Below are 23,335 nucleotides of genomic sequence, written 5' to 3' on the forward strand. Positions count from 1 at the left end.
TGAGTAGTAAGATGAAGATAAAGAAGGTATCTCTAACAGTTTAGCAAGAACTAAACTAATAAAAAAAGAGAACCACCACAAGTGGTCGAATGAGTCTCTAAGTTGGAGAAACTATGCTCCTTAGAAAATGAGCAAGGCATGGTGAGCCTTTGGTATCAAACCATTGACAAATATTAGCAAGGGGCCAAGGATGGAAAGGGTAATACATGCTGGTATTACTTTATAAAATAGTATATCATTCGATGAGGACATTGAACTTCATCTATGGGTGGTAGAGTTGTCAGACACAAATCCCTAAGCCCCAAAGTGGAGCCGAAAGGGCACCACGTGGTGGTGGCCGAAGCGAAAGCCAAACGAGGGTAACACGTTTGGATTAAAAGCTCCGACTTGAAAGGTTGAGAGTGGGAGTGGAACTCCCAACAAAGTGCTCGAAAAACAAGCACGAAGTGAGCAATAAGTGAGTCTCTAGAAAAGGGACAAGAGGACCAACACATAACACGTGGAAGAGTCCGAGATGGACCCGAGATGGACCCAAGATGGAGTCCAAGATGGACCCGAGATGGACCCAAGATGGAGTCCGAGATGGATCCAAGATAAAGTCTGAGATGGAGTCCGAGATGGACCCAAGATGGAGTCTGAGATGGACCCAAGATGGAGTCTGAGATAGACCCAAGATGGAGTTTGAGATGGAGTCCGAGATGGACCCAAGATGGACCCGAGATGGACCCAAGATGGACCTGAGATGGAGTCTGAGATGGACCCAAGATGGACCCGAGATGAAGTCCGAGATGGACCCTAGACGGAGTCTGAGATGGACCCCAGATGGACCCAAGATGGACCCGAGATGGAGTTCAAGATGGAGTCTGAGATGGACTCGAGATGGAGTTTGAGATGGACTCGAGATGGCATCTGATGTCGAGATTGAGACCAAGACCAAGACAAAGACCAAGATCGGGACTGGGACCGAGGTCGAGGCTGAGACTAAGCCCGAGCTCGAGCCCAAGCCCGAGTCCGAGTCTAAGGGTAAAAGCCCAAAGCGTTCATCTCTCAGACCCTGGTGAGCTCCAAAAGTATAGTAGGGGGAGGACTCTATGAGACACAAAATCCCTAGGCCCCAAAGTGGAGCCGAAAGGGTGCCACGTGGTAGTGGCCGAAGCGAAAGCCAAACAAGCGTAACACTTTTGGACTAAAAGCTCAAACTTGAAAGGTCGAGAGCGGGAGTGGAACTCCCAATGAAGTGCTCAAAGAAAGAGCGTGAAACAAGCAATAAGTGAGCCTCTAGAAAAGGGACACAAGAGGACCAACACATGACATGTGGCAGAGTCCGAGATGGACTTGAGATGGAGTCCGAGATGGACCCGAGATGGACCCGAGATGGAGTTCGAGATGGAGTCCAAGATGGAGTCCAAGATGGACTCGAGATAGACCCGAGATGGAGTCCGAGATGGACCCAAGATGGAGTCCGAGATGGAGTCCGAGATGGACCCGAGATGGACCCGAGATAGAGTCCGAGATGGACCCGAAATGAAGTCCGAAATAGACCTGAGATGGAGTCCGAGATGGACCCGAGATGGAGTCCGAGATGGACCCGAGGTGGAGTCTGAGATGGACCAAGACGGAGTCCGAGATGGACCTGAGATGGAATCCGAGATGGAGTCCGAGAAGGACCTGAGATGGAGTCCGAGGTCAAGACCGAGACTGGGACCGAGACTGAGATCGGGACCGAGATCGAGACCGAGGCCGAGGCTGAGACCGAGCCTGAGCCTGAGTCCGAGTCCGAGTCCGAGTCTAAGAGGGTCAAAGCCCAAAGCATTTGTCTCCCAAACCCTGGGGGTTTTGGTGAGCTCCAAAAGTATAGTAAGGGGGAGGACTACAGTGGAGCCAGTTTGGCCAGGAAAGGCCAGTTTGGCCCAAGAAAGCTATACCCAGTGTTGGGTGATGAGCTGCTCACTGGGAAGTCCAAAACTAGAGTGAACACGAACTGACAAACGGGGTAGCTTGGTGAAGTGTTCAAGAGCCGGCTCTAGTTCCCCCGGGAGATCGACTTGCTCCCAGTCCAAGTGTGGGTGGCACTACCTACTTGGATACTTGGTGTGGCTCAACGGAACCTTGCACTAAGCCCATGGCTAGAGCACCTAAAGGTAGAAGGCAAGGAGAGTACCCACGAGGCCCACGGTGTTCCGAAATATTGTCCCAAAGTCCCAAACTATGGAAAGGAAGAGGGATAGCCCTCTGGTGTTGACCAAGAACACAATCACACAGTGAGGAAGTCCTAGAGGATAGTGGGATTTAATGGTCAGGACCGTGGGCCTTGATTCAGTGACAGTGTTGGCAAATATGGCCAATGACAGAAAGGGACTTGGTAGGGACCGGAACGGAGATATTGGGGAAGGCTATTCCCCATGTCTGTGGGCATCTTAAAGATGCTAAGGAGTGGATTTGGGGTGCCCACTCATGGACAAATAGCCCAGTCTTGGAGAGACGGGATTGCAATGTAGGTGGTGTTAGACCACCGATGTGACCAAGGTGAGTGGGTGTGGCCTAGCGTAACAAACTGATATGTCAGTGGTACCTTGGGGTGTTGGTCATGGGATCGGACACGTTGAGCACTTGGACCAAGTGCAAAGGTTGAGTGGCATGGATGCCATTCTTGGGGCTAGCAAACCCCAAGTCCTAACTGGGACTTATGGAGGTTGTGAATGAGACTCCTCCAAGTGGTCGGATGTGCAGTTAAATGACTAAAGTAAAATGGAAAAATTAATCGCTTACAACTTGGTATCAGAGCTGTTCCTTAGTCTGACTCTTATTGGTGGCCAAGTATATCACCACTTGTATTGGAATTGGAAGGTCCTAAGTATGGCCTATCCTCGAGGAGTAGCATGTCAAGAGGACATGGCTCTCCACTCAAGTTCATACGTGAACTTGTACGCAATGTGGTGGATGGAAAAGGCTAGTAAGGGAACGATTTTGGGATATTGGGAACAGTATAAAGGTTTCCTCAAAGAGTTGAGGATGTGATCCGGATGAGCGTTTGACGCAGCAAATGAGCTAATGTAGTTGTGGTAAACAACTATAGTTGGGATCACGGGAAAGAGGTAGACTCCAAAATAATAAAGGAGTCACAAGATTACCCTTATGTAGTTGAGGCTGGTGCTCATAAGTTTGAGACCGCAATTGATGACTGTGGGAAGTCAAATACGGAAGAGGACACAAGTCCTTGAAATGGTAATCGAGGCTACCTTTAATAAATGTTGGAACAAAGGAGTTGGGGGTGTACTTAGAGGATGAGTTGGTATTCTCATCACATGGACAAGTGGTCATAAGGGGCAAAAGGTTGCCCTTAGAGAACAAAATCAAGTGTCGGAGTAACACTTGCAAAGATGGTCCTTGTGAGTAGGACGTGAATACAAGGAGTTGTATTCCAGTGAGCTAGCACCTCAAAAGTAGGACCTCATGGGTCGTCGAATTAGCAAAGTCCAAAAGTCTAATGACTCTAATAGAGTCAAAGAATAATCTTAAGGGATTGATGGAAGCATTTGGACTAAGGTGTGTGGTGCCCCAAAAAGGATGGGGAGGATCTTGAGATCCAAGTATGAGAACAGTGTGTGTCTCATTGATGGCAGAAGGTGCCATGCTAAAATCGTGAGAAGGAGTTTCCCAGAAGAAAACAACTTTGACGCAAAGTTGTGCATGGTGCAGTGCTAATGGATAATTGGCATAAAAGACAACCATATTGGTCTTGGCAAAAAGACCTAGACATAAGTAAAAAGTGTCATAAAGGTAAGCTTGTGGAGCCGATTGTGTGGAGACACTAAATGTGCCAAGGTGTGCTGCATTGAGGTCAAATTGGCGGGTTTATGAGAACCCCTTCCAAAGGAATCCCAATGGAAATGGGAATAGCATAGCCTAAGCTGGAAGGCATGCGGTTAGAGTGTGGTGACCCAGATAATGATGAAGGTGTGGAAGCACCAGCAATGAGTTGAAGGACTTGACAACTATGAGGCAACTAAACAAAAGGTGCAAAATAATTGGTTAAACTGGTAGAAGGTAACTACCTAAGACTTCTAATTGGGATAAAGAAGTTAGATATACCCTTATGAGGGATAAATTGCTTATGCTGCGAGATAGTAAGTCAATATCGTAAAGGGAATGCTCATTTCCAAATAAGCTATCATTGGGACACCTAAGCACTCTAGAACACCAGAAGGTGGTGTTTGGTGTCATGAGGGCAATGGATAATGCCCAAGGGACAAAGTCCCTAGCAAATGAAGGATAAGAGGTGCTATCCAAATGTCTAAGGTTGTGGAGACGGGAGAAGTCCGTCTACCCAAATTGGACAAAGCCAAAGAGGGATTTTGGCAAGGTTAGTGATGGGCATATAAAGGCCCATAAGTAACAACGGTAATCCCAGTGTGTGGAATTACAATGTGAGTATACCCAAATTGAAGAACCACTCCCTAGGCTGTCGAGTAGATTCATCCCTATGAATACTTACCAAGGCATGGTAGAAAGTGCAAAGTTATCTTTCTAGTTTAGAGGAGAATGACCAAAGGAAATGTATGAGGCCAAAAGGCAAGTAGTAAAGGGATAGAACTGAACCATAGGAATTGACAGGCATGACCAAGGGTGGTTGGGAGTGGAAAATTAAGTGGGTGCTCAAGCATGTTATTACTAACGACTGGGATGCCATGGAGAGTTTAAAACATGGGATTGTCCATGTTAAACTATATGGCAATTAGAAAGCTTATGAAAGGAGAGACCTTAGCAAGCTAAGGAACAGAGTTCTTTGAACATTCCCCCTAGGTAGATAAATACTTAGACGTCCAAGTGTAAATGGTTTATAGAACGCGCGAAATCAGAGTGGCGCAGCAGAAGCGTGGTCTTGAAACTTGCCGAGAGGCAAGGCTATCAAGGTGAGGGAAGTAATTCCCGAGTGTTCAAAGAAAGGGCTTTGATCGAAAGTCGATGGTTAAGGACTTTCACGCTTATGCATGAACTATGTTACGGTGGTCGGATGACTTGCTAAGTGAGATTAGCAAGTCGAGGGAACAAATACCCTAGTTGAAGGAGCCAACTTCAAAGGGGTGGCCCATAGGGCCAAGCATGGAGGAGTCCATGCATGATCACAAACTTGTCAAGTGAGAGGAATTGGCAGTGCGGAGGAACTAGATTCCTAAGTTGTGATCTGTAGCGCGCTTTAAGTATATGTTGGTGCACCGATGTGGGGAGTCACGCCAGGATTTCTATGTGATGCCGTCCGTAAATGCATATACGGAGGTTGGGTTCGAGTCCCGACCCTCTAGTACTTGGGTTCGAATCCCAATTCACTAGGGCAAGGTGATAGTTTGGAATATGAGGACATTCTTTTTTTGGTGGTCATGGACTCTTAGTAAGGAGATTAGCTTGGGCACACCGCCAAGTGGGGGATGCCCCGGAGTCATGATACACGGTTAGATTGCTTAGTGTGAAAGCTCGGCATATCTAACTTGAATACTTTGGTGCAAGTGGCACCAAGGACGTAGTGAATGAGATGGGGACACCCAGTCTCAGTTGCTATGGACCCTTGGCCGGAAGGGCTAGCTTGGGTGCACCGCCAAGTGTGGGGGATGCCCTCGGGGTCATGGTGAACAACTTAAAGGTCTGGAAGACCTAGTACCTATTGGCAAACCTGTTAAGGTGCCAAGGTTAAATCACTAGGTGATTTTATGGCTAAAATAAGGGCAAGGTTTAAAGGATAAAGTTCCAAGTTCAAAGTGTCCAATCAACACTTTGAACTTGGAATTATTGATGATGGTGTGGCTTGGTCAAGGTGACCAAGCGGGAAAAACACCTAAGGGAAATGAGCTATATCAATACGATGGCATAGTCAATCTGAGGAAAGTAGTCTCTATAAGGGATCCATGGGAGGGTCTCAACGTTAAGTCGTGGATAGAGCCTATGGTGGAAAATGTTAAAGAGACGTACTAAAGGGTGAACACCCTCTGGACTTAGGAAAGTAAAGTGTTTGCTATGGAACCAAAGGGATACTTTGAGAATGGAAGTAGCAATCCCATGTTGCTGGGTGCAACAATCAAGGATAGGAGCAAAAGACTAGTGGCCAAAAAAAGAGCCATAGGAGTCATGGGAAAGAATCCAAATGGCAAAGTTAGGCCAAGAACAAAAAGATATTGAGGGCTAACGAATTGTGGGAAAGGCAATGTGTTCCCAAGGATGGATTCAATTGCTCCGATTTGGCGAAAGTGGAAGCTCCAAATGTGGGAGTGGTAAGGTAGCCAAATGATAGGGTTGTGGACAACCCTAGCACAAATCATGATCATTGGAACTTAGTGCTAAAGGTGGCACGAAATTGAAGAAGGGATGATAGTGTCCTCAAGTAGAGAACTTTCTAGGATGGGGAAGTGGAGTTGCACAATATGTGCAATGCAAGGTGTCGGAGACACCCAGGAAATTGACTTCGAGAAGTCAGAATTAAAAATTCCAAAGTGCAAGGGTTATATCGATGGAAAGTGAGACTACTCGAGAATGAGTAGTGGGATTGAGTTAGAGAAGGTATCTCTAACAAGTTTAGCAAGAACTAAACCAATAAAAAGAGAGAACCACCACAAGTGGTCAAATGAGTCTCTAAGTTGGAAACACTATGCTCCTTAGAAGGTGAACAAGGCATGGTGAGCCTTCGGTGTCAAACCATTGACAAATATTGGCGAGGTGCAAAAGATGGAAAGGGTAATACATGCTGGTATTACTTTATGAAATAGTCTATCGTTCGATGAGGGCATCGAACTTCGTCTATGGGTGGTGGAGTTGTGAGACACAAAATCCCTGGGCCCCAAAGTGGAGCCGAAAGGTGCCACGTGGTAGTGACTAAAGCGAAAGCCAAACAAGCGTAACACGTTTGGACTAAAAGCTCTGACTTGAAAGGTCGAGAGCGGGAGTGGAACTCCCAACGAAGTGCTCAAAGAACAACCATGAAACAAGCAATAAGTGAGCCTCTAGAAAAGGGACACAAGAGGACCAACACATGACACGTGGCAGAGTCCGAGATGGACCTGAGATGGAGTCCGAAATGGACCCGAGATGGAGTCTGAGATGGAGTCTGAGATGGAGTCCGAGATGGAGTCCAAGATGGAGTCCGAGATGGAATCCGCGATGGACCTGAGATGGACCCAAGATGGAGTCCGAGATGGACCTGAGATGGAGTCCAAGATGGAGTCCGAGATGGACCCGAGATGGAGTCCGAGATGGAGTCCGAGATGGACCGAGACGGAGTCCGAGATGGAATCCGAGATGGAGTCCGAGATGGACCTGAGATGGAATCCAAGATGGAGTCCGAAAAGGACCCGAGATGGAGTCCGAGGTCGAGTCCGAGACTGGGACCAAGACTGAGATCGAGATCGAGACCGAGATCGGGACCGAGACCGAGACGAGGCCGAGGCTGAGACCTAGCCTTAGCCTAAGTCTGAGTCCAAGTCTGAGAGGGTGAAAGCCCAAAGCGTTCGTCTCCTAGACCCTCATATACCCGAACTGATCATCACAACGTAACACAATACTGAAATCTTTCTCTGGCCTGGAAATCAACCAAGCGTACCCACAAGGCCCACGTAGGGCCACAGTGTTCCGAAATGTTGTCCCAAAGTCCCAAACTGTGGAAAGGAAGAAGGATAGCCCTCTAGTGTTGACCAAGGACATAGTCACACAGTGAGGAAGTCCTAGAGGACAGTGGGAGTTAGTGGTCGAGACCATGGGCCTTGATACAGTGACAGTGTTGGCGAACACGGCCAAGGACAGAAAGGGACTTGGTAGGGACCAGAATGGAGATATTGGGGAAGGCTATTCCCCATGTCTGTGGGCATCTTAAGGATGCTAAAGAGTGGATCTAGGGTGCCCACTCATGGACGAATGGCCCAGTCTTGGAGAGACGGGATTGCAATGCAGGTGGTGTTAGACCACCGATGTGACCAAAGTGAATGGGTGTGGCCTAGCATAACGGGCTGATATGTCAATGATACCTTGGGGTGTCGGTTATGGGATCGGACACGTTGAGCACTTGGACCAAGTGCAAAGGTTGAGTGGCATGGATGCCATTCTTGGGGCTAGCAAACCCCAAGTCCTAACTGGGACTTATGGAGGTTGTGAATGACACTCCTCCAAGTGGTCGGATGTGCAGTTAAGTGACTAAAGTAAAATGGAAAAATTAGTCACTTACAGACTCCAGTGGAGCCAGTTTGGCCAGGAAAGGCTAGTTTGGCCCAGGAAGGATGTGCTCAGGTGTTGGGTGATGGGATAACCACTGGGAAGTTCAAGGCTAAAGTGATTATGGACTGACAAGTGGGGTAACTTGGTGAAGTGTTCAAGAGCCGCCTCTAGTTCCCTCGGGAGATCGAATGGCCGATGCTCCCAGTCTAAGTGTGGGTGGCACTACCTACTTGGATACCTAGTGTGGCTCAACAGAACCTTGCTCTAAGCCCATGGCTAGAGCACCAAAAGGCAGAAGGTGGGGAGAGTACCCATGAGGCTCGCGTAAGGCCACGGTGTTCCGAAATATTGTTCCAAAATCCCAAACTGTGAAAAGGAAAAGGAGCAATCCTCTAGTGTAGTGACTAAGGATATGGTCACATGGTGAGGAAGTCCCAAAGGACAATGGGACTTAGAGGTCGAGCCTACAGGCTTTATTCCAGTGGCAGTGTTAGCAAACATAGCCATAGACAGAAAGGGACTTGGTGGGGACTGAAAAAGGGATATTGGGGAAGGTTGTTCCCCATATCTATGAACATCCTAAGGATGCTAAGGAGTGGATCTGGGATGACCACTCATGGACGGATGGCCTAGTCTTGGAGAGATAGGACTATGATCCAGGTGGTATTGGACCACTAGTGCGGCAAAGGTGATGGGGTATGGCCTTAGCGTAACGGGTTAATATGTCAGTGGTACCTTTGAGTGTCAGTCATGGGATCGGACACATAGAGCACTTAGACCAAGTGCAAAGGTTGAGTGGCAAGGGTGCCATTCTCGGGGCTAGCAAACCCCAAGTCCGGAATAGAACTTATGGAGGTTGTGAGTGAAACTCTTCCAAGTAGTCAGAGGGGTGGTTAAGTGATTAAAGTGAAATGGAAAATTTAGTAGCTTACACAAGCAAAACTTTATGGGTATATACCCACTAAACTTGGGATTGCATATGGCCTCAAAGCCAAGAAAGTAGGAGACTTGGACAAAGTCCTTCATCTAGAATTATTGGCTGAGAGAAGCTTTCGAAACAACAATGGCATTAGGGTCATCATTCACAATTAGCAAATCATTAATGTAAAGAGCCACAACAAATATAGTCCCAGATGACTTTTCGTATAGCATGGCAGCAATAAAAGCCTTGAGTACAAAAGGTAGCATCAAATTTTTGATACCAAATGCATGAGCTTTTATATAAAACTATCCACAATTGCCATACAACTCCACTAAGGGCAATATTGTCCTAGAGGCATGTGCATGTATATATCCTTTTGCAAATCCTCATTCAAGAATGCCATCTTAACATTCATATAGTGGACTTGCTATTTACAAGCAGCCACAAGCACAAAAAGGGTATGGAGGCTGACCATTTTGACAACCAATGAAAATGTTATATCATAACCATATGCATATCTGATGAAGATGAATTTCTTTTTGGGATCTAACTTTTATCAAAGTTGATCAAGGATATGCACATAGAAAGTGGGACATATTAGGACTAGAGTCTATCCAAAATGCCTGCCATCTAAAGCAACCATGGCATGCAACAACTTGAGCAGCATGGCCATGTCCAAGAACCTTGTCCAACATGCTAGCTCCAAGCACATTGAAGTCCAATTTCACTACATGTGTGGCTAGTCGATGGCAGCACCCATCACCAAGCCATTGGAGCCACACTAGTTTCAGCTCCTGCATGACAGATTTGGTTTGGTGAGTGACACTCCTCACCAAGTAGAACCCGAGAAAGCACCGTCCAAGCATGTTAGGCACCAGGTCAGGATAATAGGATAAGGAAAGGGCTCTGCAATCAAGTGATCACCCCTTTAGCCAGTTGGCTTAGGGTGTAAGGGATAGGATCCTAACAATGGTATCGGAGCCCAGTTCGATTCTCGTGGCTGACGAGTGGGGCAGGAATATTCTGAAGGAATATTCAACATGGTGGATCTAGAGGGAGAACCAAGGTTTGGTAGACCCTAAGAGAAGGACCATGGTGACCGGATGGTGGCCTAAGTATGATCGCGGACGATCATTCCCTGACGAGGGGGAGGATTGTTAGGCACCAGGTCAGGATAATAGGATAAGGAAAGGGCCTTGCAATCAAGTGATCACCCCTTTAGCCAGTTGGCTTAGGGTGTAAGGGATAGGATCCTAACAATGGTATCGGAGTCTCCACAGCTTCGTCGGCACCATCGTCGGCACCACCATCGATGATAGGATTCCAGCGTTCAGCTTGGTCGGCCATCGCAACCAATCCTCTGATACCAATGTTATGATCCGGTGCAAAAAGACAAAGATCTCGTTGCCCTAGACTATGCTACGCCACCTCTTGAGGTTCCTCACCACCCAACCACCCCCGAGCTACCTCAAAAGCTCCACTGCGCCGCCGCTCCACTGTGAGCCCTAGGGTAGGTTAAGTCCCTTACCCTAACATGCCTTAATATACCCTTGAGCCTCCCTTTGACCGATGTTGACCACGTAGTCAAAGCTGGCGCCTAACAATTCTTCCCCCCCAACAAAGTCCTTGTCCCAAGGACGAGTTGTACCGGTGATCACCCTTTCTGGGGAATCCTGCTCAAGCTCCTGGCCCATCTTCCACAGCCGTATACATCAAGGAGGCATTGGGCCCGTCACTCCGAGATAGTACACCTTTCAACTGGCTGACATAAAATACCGGATGAATTTTCACCCCAGCTGGCAGCCGCACTCGATAAGCCGCTTTACCAATGCGCTCCAGCACTTCATATGGACCAGCATATCGATGGGAGAGTTTATCACTCTTCCCTATCCGTAAAGGCACCAAGGTGTTCCGCCGCTCACTTGACGGAAAGATCACTCGCACGAAGACGAGATCACCCACCTTATATTCCCGGAATTGGTGATGCTCATTAGCAAACTTCTCCGCTCTATCCTGAGCTGCTTGCAAATTCCGTTTGCATACCACCAGAATCTCATCAAGTTCTGTGGCCAGATCAGTTGCCTCGGAATCAAGCTTTTCTTGAACGTCCTTACTCAAATGCAATCCCAACTCCACCGCTGTTCGAGGATGCCTTCCAAACATCGCAAAGTAAGGACTTAGCTTGGTTCCACTGTGTTGGCTATTGTTGTAAGCAAATTGCACCAACGGAAGATATAGATCCCACTGTCCTTGCCTTTGACCAATGCTACAACGTAGCATATCCTCCACCACCTGATTCACACGCTCAGTTTGCCCATCCGTCTGAGGATGATCTCCACTCGAGAGTTTCAAAGTCACTTGCATAGCCTTTGCAAAACTTTTCCAAAATCCACTGGTGAACTTTGAATCTCGATCACTAATGATGTCCTCCGGCAAACCAAAATCAGGAAAAACCTTCTCCAAGTAAACCGCAGCCAAGTCTGAGGCAGTGACAGTCTTCCGAAGAGCCAACAACCGCACATACTTCGTCAACCGATCTACTATGACCCATACTTGCTCCTTTTGCCTCTGTGTTCGTGGCAAACAAGTGATGAAGTCCATAGAGATACTACACCAACGGCTCTGAGGAATAGGTAAAGGTTGCAAAAGTCCCCCCGACTTCTCCCGTGGCACCTTAACCTGCTGACAAAGCTCGCATGATTTACAATACTTGAGGATATCAGCCTTCATATTCCTCCAATAAAAGTTGCGCTTAATCAACTCATACGTCTTCTTCCCCCCAAAATGACCGGCCTCTGGACGATCATGATAGTGGAATAAAACTTGAGTAATTAACGCATCCACCCGTGGCAAATAGACACGGCCATTGTAGTAGAGAATCCCATCCACCAATGAGAAAGGAGCTTCCATCTGGTCTTGCAAAGAGGCCACCTCAGCATCCTGAGCCTGAGCATGCTCAACCAACTGCCCAAACTCGCTGACCACCTTACTCAAATGATGACAAAATCGTGTTCGTAACATCGTCACATGACGAACACGAGATAAAGCATCCGCCACCACATTTGATTTTCCTGGACGATGCTCAATAGGAAACTCCCCAAACTCCATGAGTTTGACCATCCAACGAGCTTGCCTAGTGTTCAACTCCTTCTGTGTGAAAAGATACACAAGTGGTTTGTGATCTGTCAACACCACAAACACTGCACCATAAAGATAGTGCCGCCACGTCCGCAAAGCATGAACAATAGAGAGTAACTCTTGCTCATATGTGGAATAGCGTTGCTCCGCGGAATTCAAAGTTCGACTCTCATATGCAATAGGCTGTCCCTCTTGCATGAGAACTCCTCCCAGTGCATAACCACTCGCATCGCATGTCACCTCGTAAGGTTTCGATGGATCAGCAATGCGAAGCACTGGAGCCTCGATCAACAACCGTTTCAGCGCCACAAAACTCTCCTCTTGTGGCGTCTTCCACTCGAATGGCACATTCTTGCGTAACAACCGCGTCAATGGAATAGCCACCTCTGCAAACTTATGCTGGAAACGTCGGTAGTAACTAGCCATACCAAGAAAACTGCACAACTCGGCCACTGTAGTCGGTGTAGGCCAGTTTTCCACCACAGCCACCTTCCTTGGATCCGTCTTGACACCCTTAGATGTCACAATATGGCCTAGATATTCCACCTCCGACTTTGCAAATTCACATTTGCTCTTCTTCGCATAAAGTTTGCTGTCTCGAAGTAACAAAAGAACCTTGCGCAAATGCACCCTATGCTCCTCCATATTCTTGCTAAAAACAAGAATATCGTCCAAGAAAATCTCCACAAACTCATGAAGATAACGCCCAAAGACCTCCGTCATCAACCGAGTAAATGTGGCCGGTGCATTCGTCAAACCAAACGGCATAACTGTAAACTCAAAATGTCCGAAGCTTGTGTTGAATGCCGTCTTGGAGATAGATGCATCATCCATTGCAATCTGATGATATCCACTCCTCAGATCAATCTTGGTAAACACTCGTGCTTCACCAAGCTTGTCTAGGATATCATCCACACGTGGCATCGGCATCTTGTCCTTCACTGTCTTCTTGTTTAAAGCACGGTAGTCAATACACATCCGCATTGAACCGTCCTTCTTCTTCACAAGCAAGACCGGAGCACCAAACGGAGACTTACTTGGCTGAATAAATCCAAACTCAAGTAACTCCTTGACTTGCCGCTGCACTTCTTGCTCCTCCGCATAACTTAACCGAAATGGACGCCGGTAAATTGGCCGCGTCCCCGGCTCCAATGTAATCCCATGCTCCACACCTCGTAATGGAGGCAATCCATGAGGAAGTTCAGATGGAAAAACATCAGAAAACTCGTCAAGTACATCCCGTACTGCTGCTTCTCCCCCACACGTGCCTTGGTCCCCCAAGTCACGAACAAACAGCAAGTAACTTGAAAGTGCTTTTCCATTACGACAAGCCCGCTTCAAAGATGTAGCAGAGAGCATAACAACTGGTGGTTGAACGCCCTCGCCAAACCACACATCTTTAACGCCACCATACTCCAGCGAGATACGCTTAATGCTCCACTTTATCTCTGGATCCACCTTCACCAACTATGGCATCCCAAGAATGAGATCCACACGATGGATATCCGCGAGATAAAAAGTCTCCACAAGTGTGGTTTTGCCAACCAACACTTCCAGCCCCTCGACACAAGCATCGAAATGCTGAGCAGAGGTAGCTGCACCTTCCACTGTGTATGGAAGAACTCCACGTGTGTTCAGGCGATGCTCCGCAACAAACTTTGCCGCAACAAAGTTGTCATCGCTCCCACTATCCAGTAAAATCCGCACTGGATCACCACGGAACACGCCCTCCAGCATTAAAGCTGATTCACGCGTATCCTCAAGCTCCATCTTGTTCCACACACAGTTGAGCTGACGAGCAACGATCGAAAGTCGCTTCCTCCGACCGGAATGGTCGTTCTCCTCCTCCTCACGCTGCAAAGTTTGCAACTTTTTAGTATCGGACTTACCGTGAGAAGAAGATTGGCCATTCTTCTTGTCCTGCTGCTTGTTCTTCAACTGCGGACAATCAGCCTTGTAGTGTCCAAGTTCGCTGCAATGATGACAACCCTGTCTATAATTCTTCACAAAGAACTTCTGCTTCTTGGACCCCTTTGCATCCGAGGTAGTCACCACCGACTTCAACTTGTGATGCTTGTTCCCATCCTTGTGTCCACGGTGATCATCACGACGATTCTCAACAGAAGGACTCCGCGAACGCTTGCGAGACTTGTGCTTGTCATTATCAAGTCGACGAGCCGCATCAAAGAGCTCCTCCAAACTCTTTGTAGGCTGAGAATGACGCAAGTGTTGCCGCATGCTCTCACTATGTAGGCCATCAATGAAGTAGGATTTGTTCTGATCTGGATCCTTCGTTGGAACACGACTAATCAAGCGAGTAAGCTTCTCAATATAATCCCCAAGCGTCATTTTCCCTTGCTGGAAATGGCGAAGTTCTGTACGAGCATTCTCCACGTCGTAATGAGGGGCAAAACGTAAACGGAAAGTAGCCTCAAACTCATCCATGGTAGATACTGGTGATTGCTTATCCGCAACACGGGACTCCTCAAGCCAATTCCACCATCGAAGACCCGCATCACGCAAAACCATCGGAATAGCCACTAAAGCCTCTGCATCTGGAGTTCCTCTAGCAGCCAAAAACTTCTTCACATTGGCTAGCCAAGCAAGACACTCGTCCACACCACCATCACCGGAAAAGGTTGGAATCTTGAGTCGATCTACCAAAGAAGGCTTACTTGGAGCGCTACCCTGTCCAGCCTCGAGTGCCTCAACACGCCCACGCATGGTATCCATCATGCCATGCATCTCGTCTTGCATCTCTTGCTGATTTTTATTAAGGGCTCGCAGCTCATGAACCACATCTTGAATGGTCCAAATCTCCACAGCTTCGTCGGCACCATCGTCGGCACCACCATCGATGATAGGATTCCAGCGTTCAGCTTGGTCGGCCATCGCAACCAATCCTCTGATACCAATGTTATGATCCGGCGCAAAAAGACAAAGATCTCGTTGCCCTAGACTATGCTACGCCACCTCTTGAGGTTCCTCACCACCCAACCACCCCCGAGCTACCTCAAAAGCTCCACTGCGCCGCCGCTCCACTGTGAGCCCTAGGGTAGGTTAAGTCCCTTACCCTAACATGCCTTAATATACCCTTGAGCCTCCCTTTGACCGATGTTGACCACGTAGTCAAAGCTGGCGCCTAACAAAGCAGCTGCTGCTACCAGATGGGAGGTACATAGCTTACAGAGAGCTAGGGGTCAGTGTAGAAAAATCCAAGCACTCTGGATTAGTGGTACGGGGATTCACAGCTTTTAGAGAGACAGGTACCATGTCCTTTTGTGCGCCTTTTCTCTCCAACTTGTGCTAACATATGATTTTTTATGTAGGCATTCCCGGACTGAACGATTCTTTGCTGGAACAGTTTCAAGTTCGTCTGATCATATACGACTTGCCGGGATTCGGACTGAGTGATCCTAATCCCAATAGAACATTTAACTCTTCCGCACAGGACATGGAACTCATTGCCAACACACTGAGACTCAGCGAGAGGTTTTGGTTGCTGGTACATCCTGGTGGCGGTCCCTATGCGTGGGCAGCATCAGATATATTCCAGAGCGACTATCAGGTGTGATCTCTGCTTTCTGCATTATCTAGAAAGGTAAAAGCCTGAAAGAGTTGATGCGAATTTTTTAACCTGGCTTGTTTTGCATGCACAGGTGTTGTGATGCTGGCTCCAGTTGGAAACCCGTCTAAGGCCGGGGACGTGAGTGAGATCGAGGAAGATGGAACAGATTCTGAGGAACTGTTGTCCGGATGGAGGTTCCTAGCACGAGTTCTTGGCATCGGCCGATTTTTTCCCATTCGAAAGGAGTTGAAGAAGAAGATAACAAAGATACACAAAGGATTGTATACGACGGTAGCTGACAAGGTAAGGAAAGGACTTTCTGTTTTCAGTTTTCAGCCATGATGCGTGTCTTTCAGGAACAAGTTTTGTTCGAGCAGAGGGAATTTATAAATTTTTGGGAGCAAAACCTTCGCTACACAGCACCAGACGCAGTCCCGAGAGCAGCAGCAGCGCCTAAACCGCCAGCGGCTGAGAGACGGAGCCACCCTGATTTTAGCAAGTTTTTCAAGATCAGGCTCAAGTTTCCTTCAGTGCCAGTGCGTCCAGCGTTCCGACTTGTGAAGAGCTTCACAATGTGGTGGTGGCCGAGACAAACTAAGAAGGAGCCAACGGATGATGCTGCTGTTGCTCCTGATGCTGCCGCCAGCTTTGGAACGCCGTTGCCTCCAAATCTACTGAGTGAAGCCTTCAAACTCAAGCTCGTCTTAGTCGTGGTGCTGCTGGTGATCTCGCTCTTGGTCCTCAGATAACGCCCGCACACCTCTCTAGAGCCGAGGTATGGTTTAACACCTCTCATTTGTTCGCTTCGCTGTATAAAATATAGATGTCTGACACTCGAGTCTTTGTCCCGTCATCTTTTACGTTTTATCTTTTCTGCTTGCAGCAGAGACAGACAGACACTGATGCCTCACTCCGAGACAAGAGTCGTATCAGAGGACCAAATTACACCTATGGATTGTTTTAAGCTGTCACCAGAAAGGTACTTGAACCGCAAGTTAATTTCTCACAGTTCTTTTCCCTTCTGTAGGAGATAACGCAAGAATCTACCGCAAACATAATCTTGACTCGAGGATTGGCGCGAGACCGTCAGAAGGGATGGTGTTTATAGAGGTCACGACAAGTTTTCTGATCTTTTGTGGCAGGCACGCTGGAGTCGTGGGCCGCTAATTATTTACCCGTACAAAAGCCTCTAACTTAGAGACTTCTAAGGTGCCTTAACGAATATCCACCGGCTCGCTGGCATATATCTTCAGAGAACTGGTGTTGTGCCTTGTATTTTCTGAGCTTCTCTTTTGTGCGAGTAGTAGCCATGTCGAAAGACAGTGTGAAGCTCTTGAACTTCTGGCCGAGTATGTTTGGCTTGAGAGTCCACTATGCGCTGGATCTGAAAGGGGTGTCCTACGATTACCAGGAGGAGAGTTTGCTCAACAAGAGCAAGGAGCTTCTCGAGGCAAATCCAATCTACACGAAGATTCCGGTTCTCATCCACAACGGCAAGCCTATCTGCGAGTCTCTCGTCATCGTCGACTACATTGACATTGTGTGGCCCGGTTCTCACAAGCTCCTCCCGGAAGATCCATACGAAAAGGCTGTGGCTCGCTTCTGGGCAGATTTTGGTGACAAAAAGGTAAACTTGTTGCTTCTTCCGGGTTGATCAAAACCAGATTTTTCCTTACCAACAGCTCTATGACGCCGGGAACCGACTCATACGAGCTATGGGGGAGGAGCACAAGAAAGCCGGCGAGGACTTCAAGTGGGCTCTGATGAAAATCGATGAAGCTCTCGGCACCATCGCTCCAGGCAAGCCTTTCTTTGGCGGCGACGCTATGAACTTTGCAGATGTTGGTCTGGCTCCATTCATCTGCTGGTTCAAAGGCTACCAGAAAGTGGGAGGATTCGTGCTTCCAGGCCCGGAAGAATGGCCCAATCTCCACAAGTGGGTGGACGCTGTAAATTCCGTGGACGCGATCAAGAAATCCACTCCAAGCCCAGACAAGGTTGCTGAATTCGCTGAGGTTATCAGGAAGCGAGTTCTCGGGGCTGCCTAAAACACTGACGGTTTTCAAGATACATGCTGTTTTCGATTCATCATCTCGATGGGTAAACAATAAAAAGTACTTCAAATAAAGAACGTCTCTGACAGGTTCTTGCTCCAGAAATTTCGTCGAACGGCGATTTTTTACTACCGTCAACACATCAACACTTGCATTCTCTCTCTCTCTCTCAATAGTGTCCATGTGGCAGTTTTTTATTGGTTTATCTTTAAATATACATCCCATTGCAATGGGTGCCCCATGGATGCTAGCCCGATGGGTGGATGATAAAGTATAAAAACATTTAGTTTACAATCGCAAATTAAAAGAGAGATCCAGATAGGGGTAACATATCTGGAAGTGGGAGATGGGGGATATTTATTTATATGGCCCGTGGGGAGGAGCTGGGGTTGTCCCACTTTGTTTGATATCGATACCGACTGTGAGGATGGAGTAGAGGTAGAAAGAGTTTTAGCTTGTCTGCTTCAATCCAGATTTCTTCGTTTGATCCCATCTATCCAGTTTTTCTGCTTGTGAATTGCCAATCTTGGAGTGGAGGACAATGCATTTTTCGAGTAGCAGCAGCAATGCTCTCACTCATCATGGCTTTTAGCTTTCACTCTTCTGGTCATCCATATCATGGGACTCTTTCTCTTGCATCAAGCCCAGAAGAGGTGACTTCCAAGCTTCACACAACTCCACAGTTGATTCACATGCTCATCCACCAGTGCCCCGTGCTTGTCATCCGTGCAAGCTCTTGCTGTGTGAGCCTAGTTGTGAGGGAGCTCTTCTCCAAGCATAACATTGGTCATTGTTATGGGCACCCATCCGTGGCATAAGGATTGGATATTAATAAAATATCCTATGCCTGTGTTTTTTATACTCATATTACACATGGACCAATAACAGCCAGACACATATTGTGAATGAAATATGCCACTGTAATTTCCACCTTTTTATGAATTACATGTTACATTTCTCTTTCTCTCTCTCTCTCTCTCTATCTGTGTCTCTTGTGTGTGTTAGGATTAGCCTTTTTATTAAAATCTTATCTTTTAAATTCTCCTTTTATGTTTATGGAAGCTTCTGTTTAGAAATATGTTTTACAAATTTACATAAACAACTATAAACTAAAAGTATAGAAATAGTAATGAGAAGCTAACACTTTGTTACTATATGATTAAACAAACACTCTCCAGAAATCTTTTATTCATTGCTGAATGTTCTTTTAAAGGTTAATTCTTGCCTAAATTATAACATTTCATTATTATTTTCATTATTGTGCATACATCTATATATGGCAAAGCCTTTTATGTATAACAAATACTTACCACATTGCTATTGTTTTCATATTTATTAGTTTAAACTTTTACTACCTAATAGTTTTATATATTTAACAAAGTAGCTCAAGTTAAATTCTTTTCCTATACAGATATATATTAAAGATATATGTTATAATTTTTTTTATTTTTTTATATAAAAATTACTTTAATTTTATAGAGGTTAAAAAAACATTAAAAATTGCCAATTTTGAGGAGCTCTACCTCTGAAATGAATATTTTTTATGGTTTAATTATTTTAATTAATATTTAATTTTTATTATCAATTAATATCAATTATTATCAATTATCAAGGTACACTTTGGGCCTCACAATACTTAATTTAAGATTTTTTAAATTAATTATTGTGAGGTCCAAAGTGTATGGCTACAATGTGTATACTAATATTAGTGTAATAGGATTTTGATAGCTGTTGGATTGGTTTCAATCTAAACCAGTTGTTCCTCTATATAAGATGGGTTTTTGGGCTAATTAATATGCACATTTTTGTATTCAATTTCCATATTCCATACACTTACATTGTTGGAGATGAGGGGCAATTTTGATTGTCCCTAAGAAGTGTTTGAATTTAGGATTTTAATTTAGATATAGCTTTTGTATTGTTTATCTCCCTTTCCTTATAATGTTTTCAATTTTTTTTTTTTTGCTTTTTCTTTTTTGTTCATCTTCATTGCAAAGTAGCAGCCTCTTATTTCTTTGACTTTAAAGTAGTAGTTGGTGCAGTTGCTCAATGCTATATGGTTATAGTTGAATAATCAAACTCAATTGATAGTGGCATTTACAACACATGGGATAGCTCCTCTTGCTCTTGATGTCAATCCTCGCATTTAGTTAAAATTCTTCCATATGAGTCTTGGGAATGATGTGTACCATTAGTTAGATCACTTTATAATGATTGCCACATATCATTCTTGGGATAATACTTTGCATTTGCATGAGTTTTCTATGTGTCTCCAAGGGATAGTGTTACAATAGTATAATGGTTTGAATGTAATCACTTGTGAAAATTAAAGCAATGTAGATGGCAACATGTGGCAATAGGCTGAGCAATAAAAGATAAACTCGAACCAACACAGAAAGAATAATAAGAAACCTTTTGTTACAAAAATGAACTTGGAAAGTAAACATTTGATGAGCTAGAACCAAGTGAACCCTTTAATGATACTCCCGAAAGAAAGATGGAAGGGTCACTAATTTATTCGTGTAAGATCCCTCTGTTATTTGAGTGACTCAGTGTCTAGACCTTCCATTGCAGCAACACCAACAAGACATTGACACCAAAGTCTCCACTTAGGAAATGGAAATCACCAATCTAGAAAATGCTAACAACGCTAATAAATGTGACCAACTTCATCACACCTAACAGTGGATATCACGGCCATGACCATGTCCTTGCCTATCTTTGAACTCAAGCAGCAACAATATCAACCTTAATTAGAACAGTACTATTTCCCACAAAAAGTGAAGCTAAAAGATGTGCAACAAGAAGTGGAAGAGACAATGTTTTATAACGTTATGCCAAATAAAGAGCATCGTCAAGGGTGGCTAGAGCAAGTGTATACACAAGTTTTACAAAATCTTAATGAAGTGTTAGCCACAACATTCTTAATTTGATCCACTTCGATATATTTGGCTCCGCAATAAGTAAGAGGCTTCGGAAACAAATACCAACCTACATCACTGACTCAAATGGCTCTTAATAAAAATGATGCAATTTTTGGAAGGCATCATCACAATCATTGGCATATCCAATCTCAACTAACAATATTTTTTCTTTACTGCTACAATGGTAGAAGGTTAATATTGCTGGACCCTTTATTAGTTTCCACCTAAGTTAGTTGAGAAATTGGTCATCACATGTGCATTTAGACCAAAAGGGCACTAAGGAAGGAAATTCTAAGTTGTCATTTAGTCAAGCATATTTGACACGATAATGAGAAATTCATGTTGTTAGCTTGCACTTGCTAGTGTTGGGAACCCTTACAATATTGAACTTGGTCCCTCAATATTCACTAGATGATAGTTTACTATGTTTGCTAAACACCCTCACTATCATACACCTTATGTTAGTACCATTTGATGAATAGTGGTGAAGTGCTATACCATTCTGTCTAAGCTTGTTATTGAAGATTTGGGTTACAATGCTCAATTTTTTTTCGGGGAATCTAACTTTTTAGTTTGGTTGGAAAAAAAGTGGCATGAGTTTATCTGTGTTTTGAACAAAAGTTAGTGGTGTTGAGTGTTGTATATCTTTATCAGTGGGATGTGGCATTTATATTGCATTTTGTTGAATCAAGTTAGCATTTGATACTCATGTAAGCTTTTGAAGTAATAATGTAGGCTTGCTTATGGTGTTGCTCAATTGATAATTAAGTCATTGTGATTTTTATATTATATCCATGTGATAATGAGTAATATGTTTACGAAGTTGCTTGGTTAAATGATGATCAACCCCAAAATGGTTGATGGTGAAACTAATCTACTTACATATAGTAGCATTGAAATAGTTTTAACTAAGTTTTAAATGGTGATCCATTATGCTAAGCTTCCATCAATACCTTGTTTCTTTGAGGGGTTGCCTATTGAAGTGTTGGAAAAGGGTTGTAGCATTCATTTGCTATAACTTGTCAGTTAATCCATTAGCACTTCGAACAGATTGTTGGATGGAGAAGATGTATAGTTAAGGCATTAACTTTGCTAGCACTTGTGCTGGTAGAGATGACATTATTTTGTTGAGTGATAAGGAACTTTCTTTAGAGCTTGATTTTGTATATCATTTTTCTTGTTAGTGTTTTGGCTTCATATTGGATCTTGAAAGTGATTGATAAAGAGTATTAGTGCAATATGGATATTTAAAGATATGGTCTTCGTGATTAAGCTTTAGATGTTCATTTTGCATTTTGTGGATGTCAAAATATAGACATACTATTAGATCATAAAAATTAGTGTTAAAATGAACCTATATGAAGTTTTTAGTAGAAGGAAGTTGGTTGAGTCTTGAAAGTTTGTATTTCTAGAATGGAGTCATTCTTTCTCTAGGATGGAAAATTTTCCACAAATTTTCTTAAGCTTTTCCAATGGCTGATCTATTGATCACTTTGCTCGAAAACCATTCTGTTTTCGTAAGCCTGTACAAACTAGTAAAAGGGTTAAAATTGACTTTGGTTAGCCTAAACCTTAGTAGGTAGTTTGTATGATGGGATGCTAACTTTTGAGGCTAAAACAATTGAGTTGCATAGAATTTAAAGTTAGTATAAAAAAGTGGCTATTATGCTTTTCTAAAAAAGTGACCCTTGTGCCTTTCTTTTATAGCGTTGTTGTCACGAATGTGACTTCAGGTATCAAAAGTTACCTGTCAGCTAGTCCTTTCAAATATTCTTTCTTTACTGCCACGACGGCAGGAGGTCAGTATTGTAAAACCTGTTAGTAGTTCCCACTTGAGGTAGTTGAGAAACTGGTCAATGAACATGCACTTAAATTGGATAAACATAAGGTAGGGAACCCTATGTGTTTTTTGCTGAGCATACTCAGCCTGGTTTGAGAAATTCATGTCATTGTCTTGCACTTGCTAGTATCAAGAACCCCCGCGTATTAACACTAGTCCCTCAATATCGCTGAATGATAGCTTACCATATCTGCCAAACATATTTACTATCATACCCTTTGTGTTAGTCTCATTTCGGTTCTAAATGTTATTTATGGAAATTATCTAGATTCACTCATTTGGCATATCTATAGAATATAGAGTTCAGCCTGAACATAATGGTGTTTGTCCCATATCCAAATTCCCAATCTAGGGACATTCCATATTTAGTAAGTTTCAAGTTTGTCCTAGAGACTAACTCCTGGTATTAAGAGAGGCTTGGGGTGAAAGCCTAAAGCATGTGTTCCTTAGGGGGGGGGGGGGGGGCGGGGCGGGCGCTATGAGGGATTCCAAATGTATAGTAGGGATAGTGGGTAGGTTGGGCATAGCTGACCAACCTAAGGCATAGTTTAGCTCCTACTTGCATGCCTGTCCTTGTTCTATGTCCGACTTGGGTCTAAGCCTAAGTTCCATTCCATGCTAGCTGGTGGAGTACCCATATCCTTGTGTTAGGCCACCAATATGCTGAAATAGTGCCAGACTCTGTTTGGCTCCATT

At 44.9% G+C, this 23,335-nt stretch overlaps 2 protein-coding genes across 3 annotated transcripts; both read left to right on the top strand.

Annotated features, from left to right (window-relative positions):
* The first annotated feature begins 15,707 nt into the window (after positions 1–15,707).
* Positions 15,708–16,181, top strand: LOC112348263. Its single transcript, XM_024680444.1, has 3 exons — positions 15,708–15,745; positions 15,793–15,821; positions 15,913–16,181. Exons 1-3 carry the CDS (start codon positions 15,708–15,710, stop codon positions 16,161–16,163), a joined length of 318 nt encoding a protein of 105 aa, XP_024536212.1. The 3' UTR covers positions 16,164–16,181.
* An 897-nt stretch (positions 16,182–17,078) lies between these two features.
* On the top strand, positions 17,079–18,120 carry LOC9630395 (glutathione S-transferase U19). 2 transcript variants are annotated; one of them, XR_002993007.1, is made up of 3 exons: positions 17,079–17,448; positions 17,504–17,921; positions 17,978–18,120. XR_002993007.1 is itself a non-coding variant. In XM_024680611.1 (2 exons), the coding sequence occupies exons 1-2, from the start codon at positions 17,131–17,133 to the stop codon at positions 17,867–17,869; spliced, it is 684 nt and encodes a 227-aa protein (XP_024536379.1). In that variant the 5' UTR covers positions 17,080–17,130; the 3' UTR covers positions 17,870–17,973. The 2 variants fall into 2 exon arrangements, 1 of the variants encoding a protein (XP_024536379.1); XM_024680611.1 differs by lacking the exon at positions 17,978–18,120 and having other exon boundaries at positions 17,080–17,448; positions 17,504–17,973.
* The last annotated feature ends 5,215 nt before the right edge of the window (positions 18,121–23,335 follow it).

The sequence above is a fragment of the Selaginella moellendorffii genome, unplaced genomic scaffold (assembly GCF_000143415.4).
Source record: "Selaginella moellendorffii unplaced genomic scaffold, v1.0 SELMOscaffold_28, whole genome shotgun sequence".
Taxonomy (NCBI): Eukaryota; Viridiplantae; Streptophyta; class Lycopodiopsida; order Selaginellales; family Selaginellaceae; genus Selaginella; species Selaginella moellendorffii.

What these genes read in the sequence shown, in the direction of transcription:
- LOC112348263 (XM_024680444.1), top strand. Translation starts at nt 15,708, where the DNA reads ATGGAACTCATTGCCAACACACTGAGACTCAGCGAGAG. An exon ending in ACACTGAGACTCAGCGAGAG is followed by an intron (nt 15,746 to 15,792) that starts GTTTTGGTTGCT and finishes ATGCGTGGGCAG; the next exon opens with CATCAGATATATTCCAGAGC. An exon ending in TATTCCAGAGCGACTATCAG is followed by an intron (nt 15,822 to 15,912) that starts GTGTGATCTCTG and finishes TTGCATGCACAG; the next exon opens with GTGTTGTGATGCTGGCTCCA.
- LOC9630395 (XM_024680611.1), top strand. Translation starts at nt 17,131, where the DNA reads ATGTCGAAAGACAGTGTGAAGCTCTTGAACTTCTGGCCGAGTATGTTT. An exon ending in CAGATTTTGGTGACAAAAAG is followed by an intron (nt 17,449 to 17,503) that starts GTAAACTTGTTG and finishes CCTTACCAACAG; the next exon opens with CTCTATGACGCCGGGAACCG.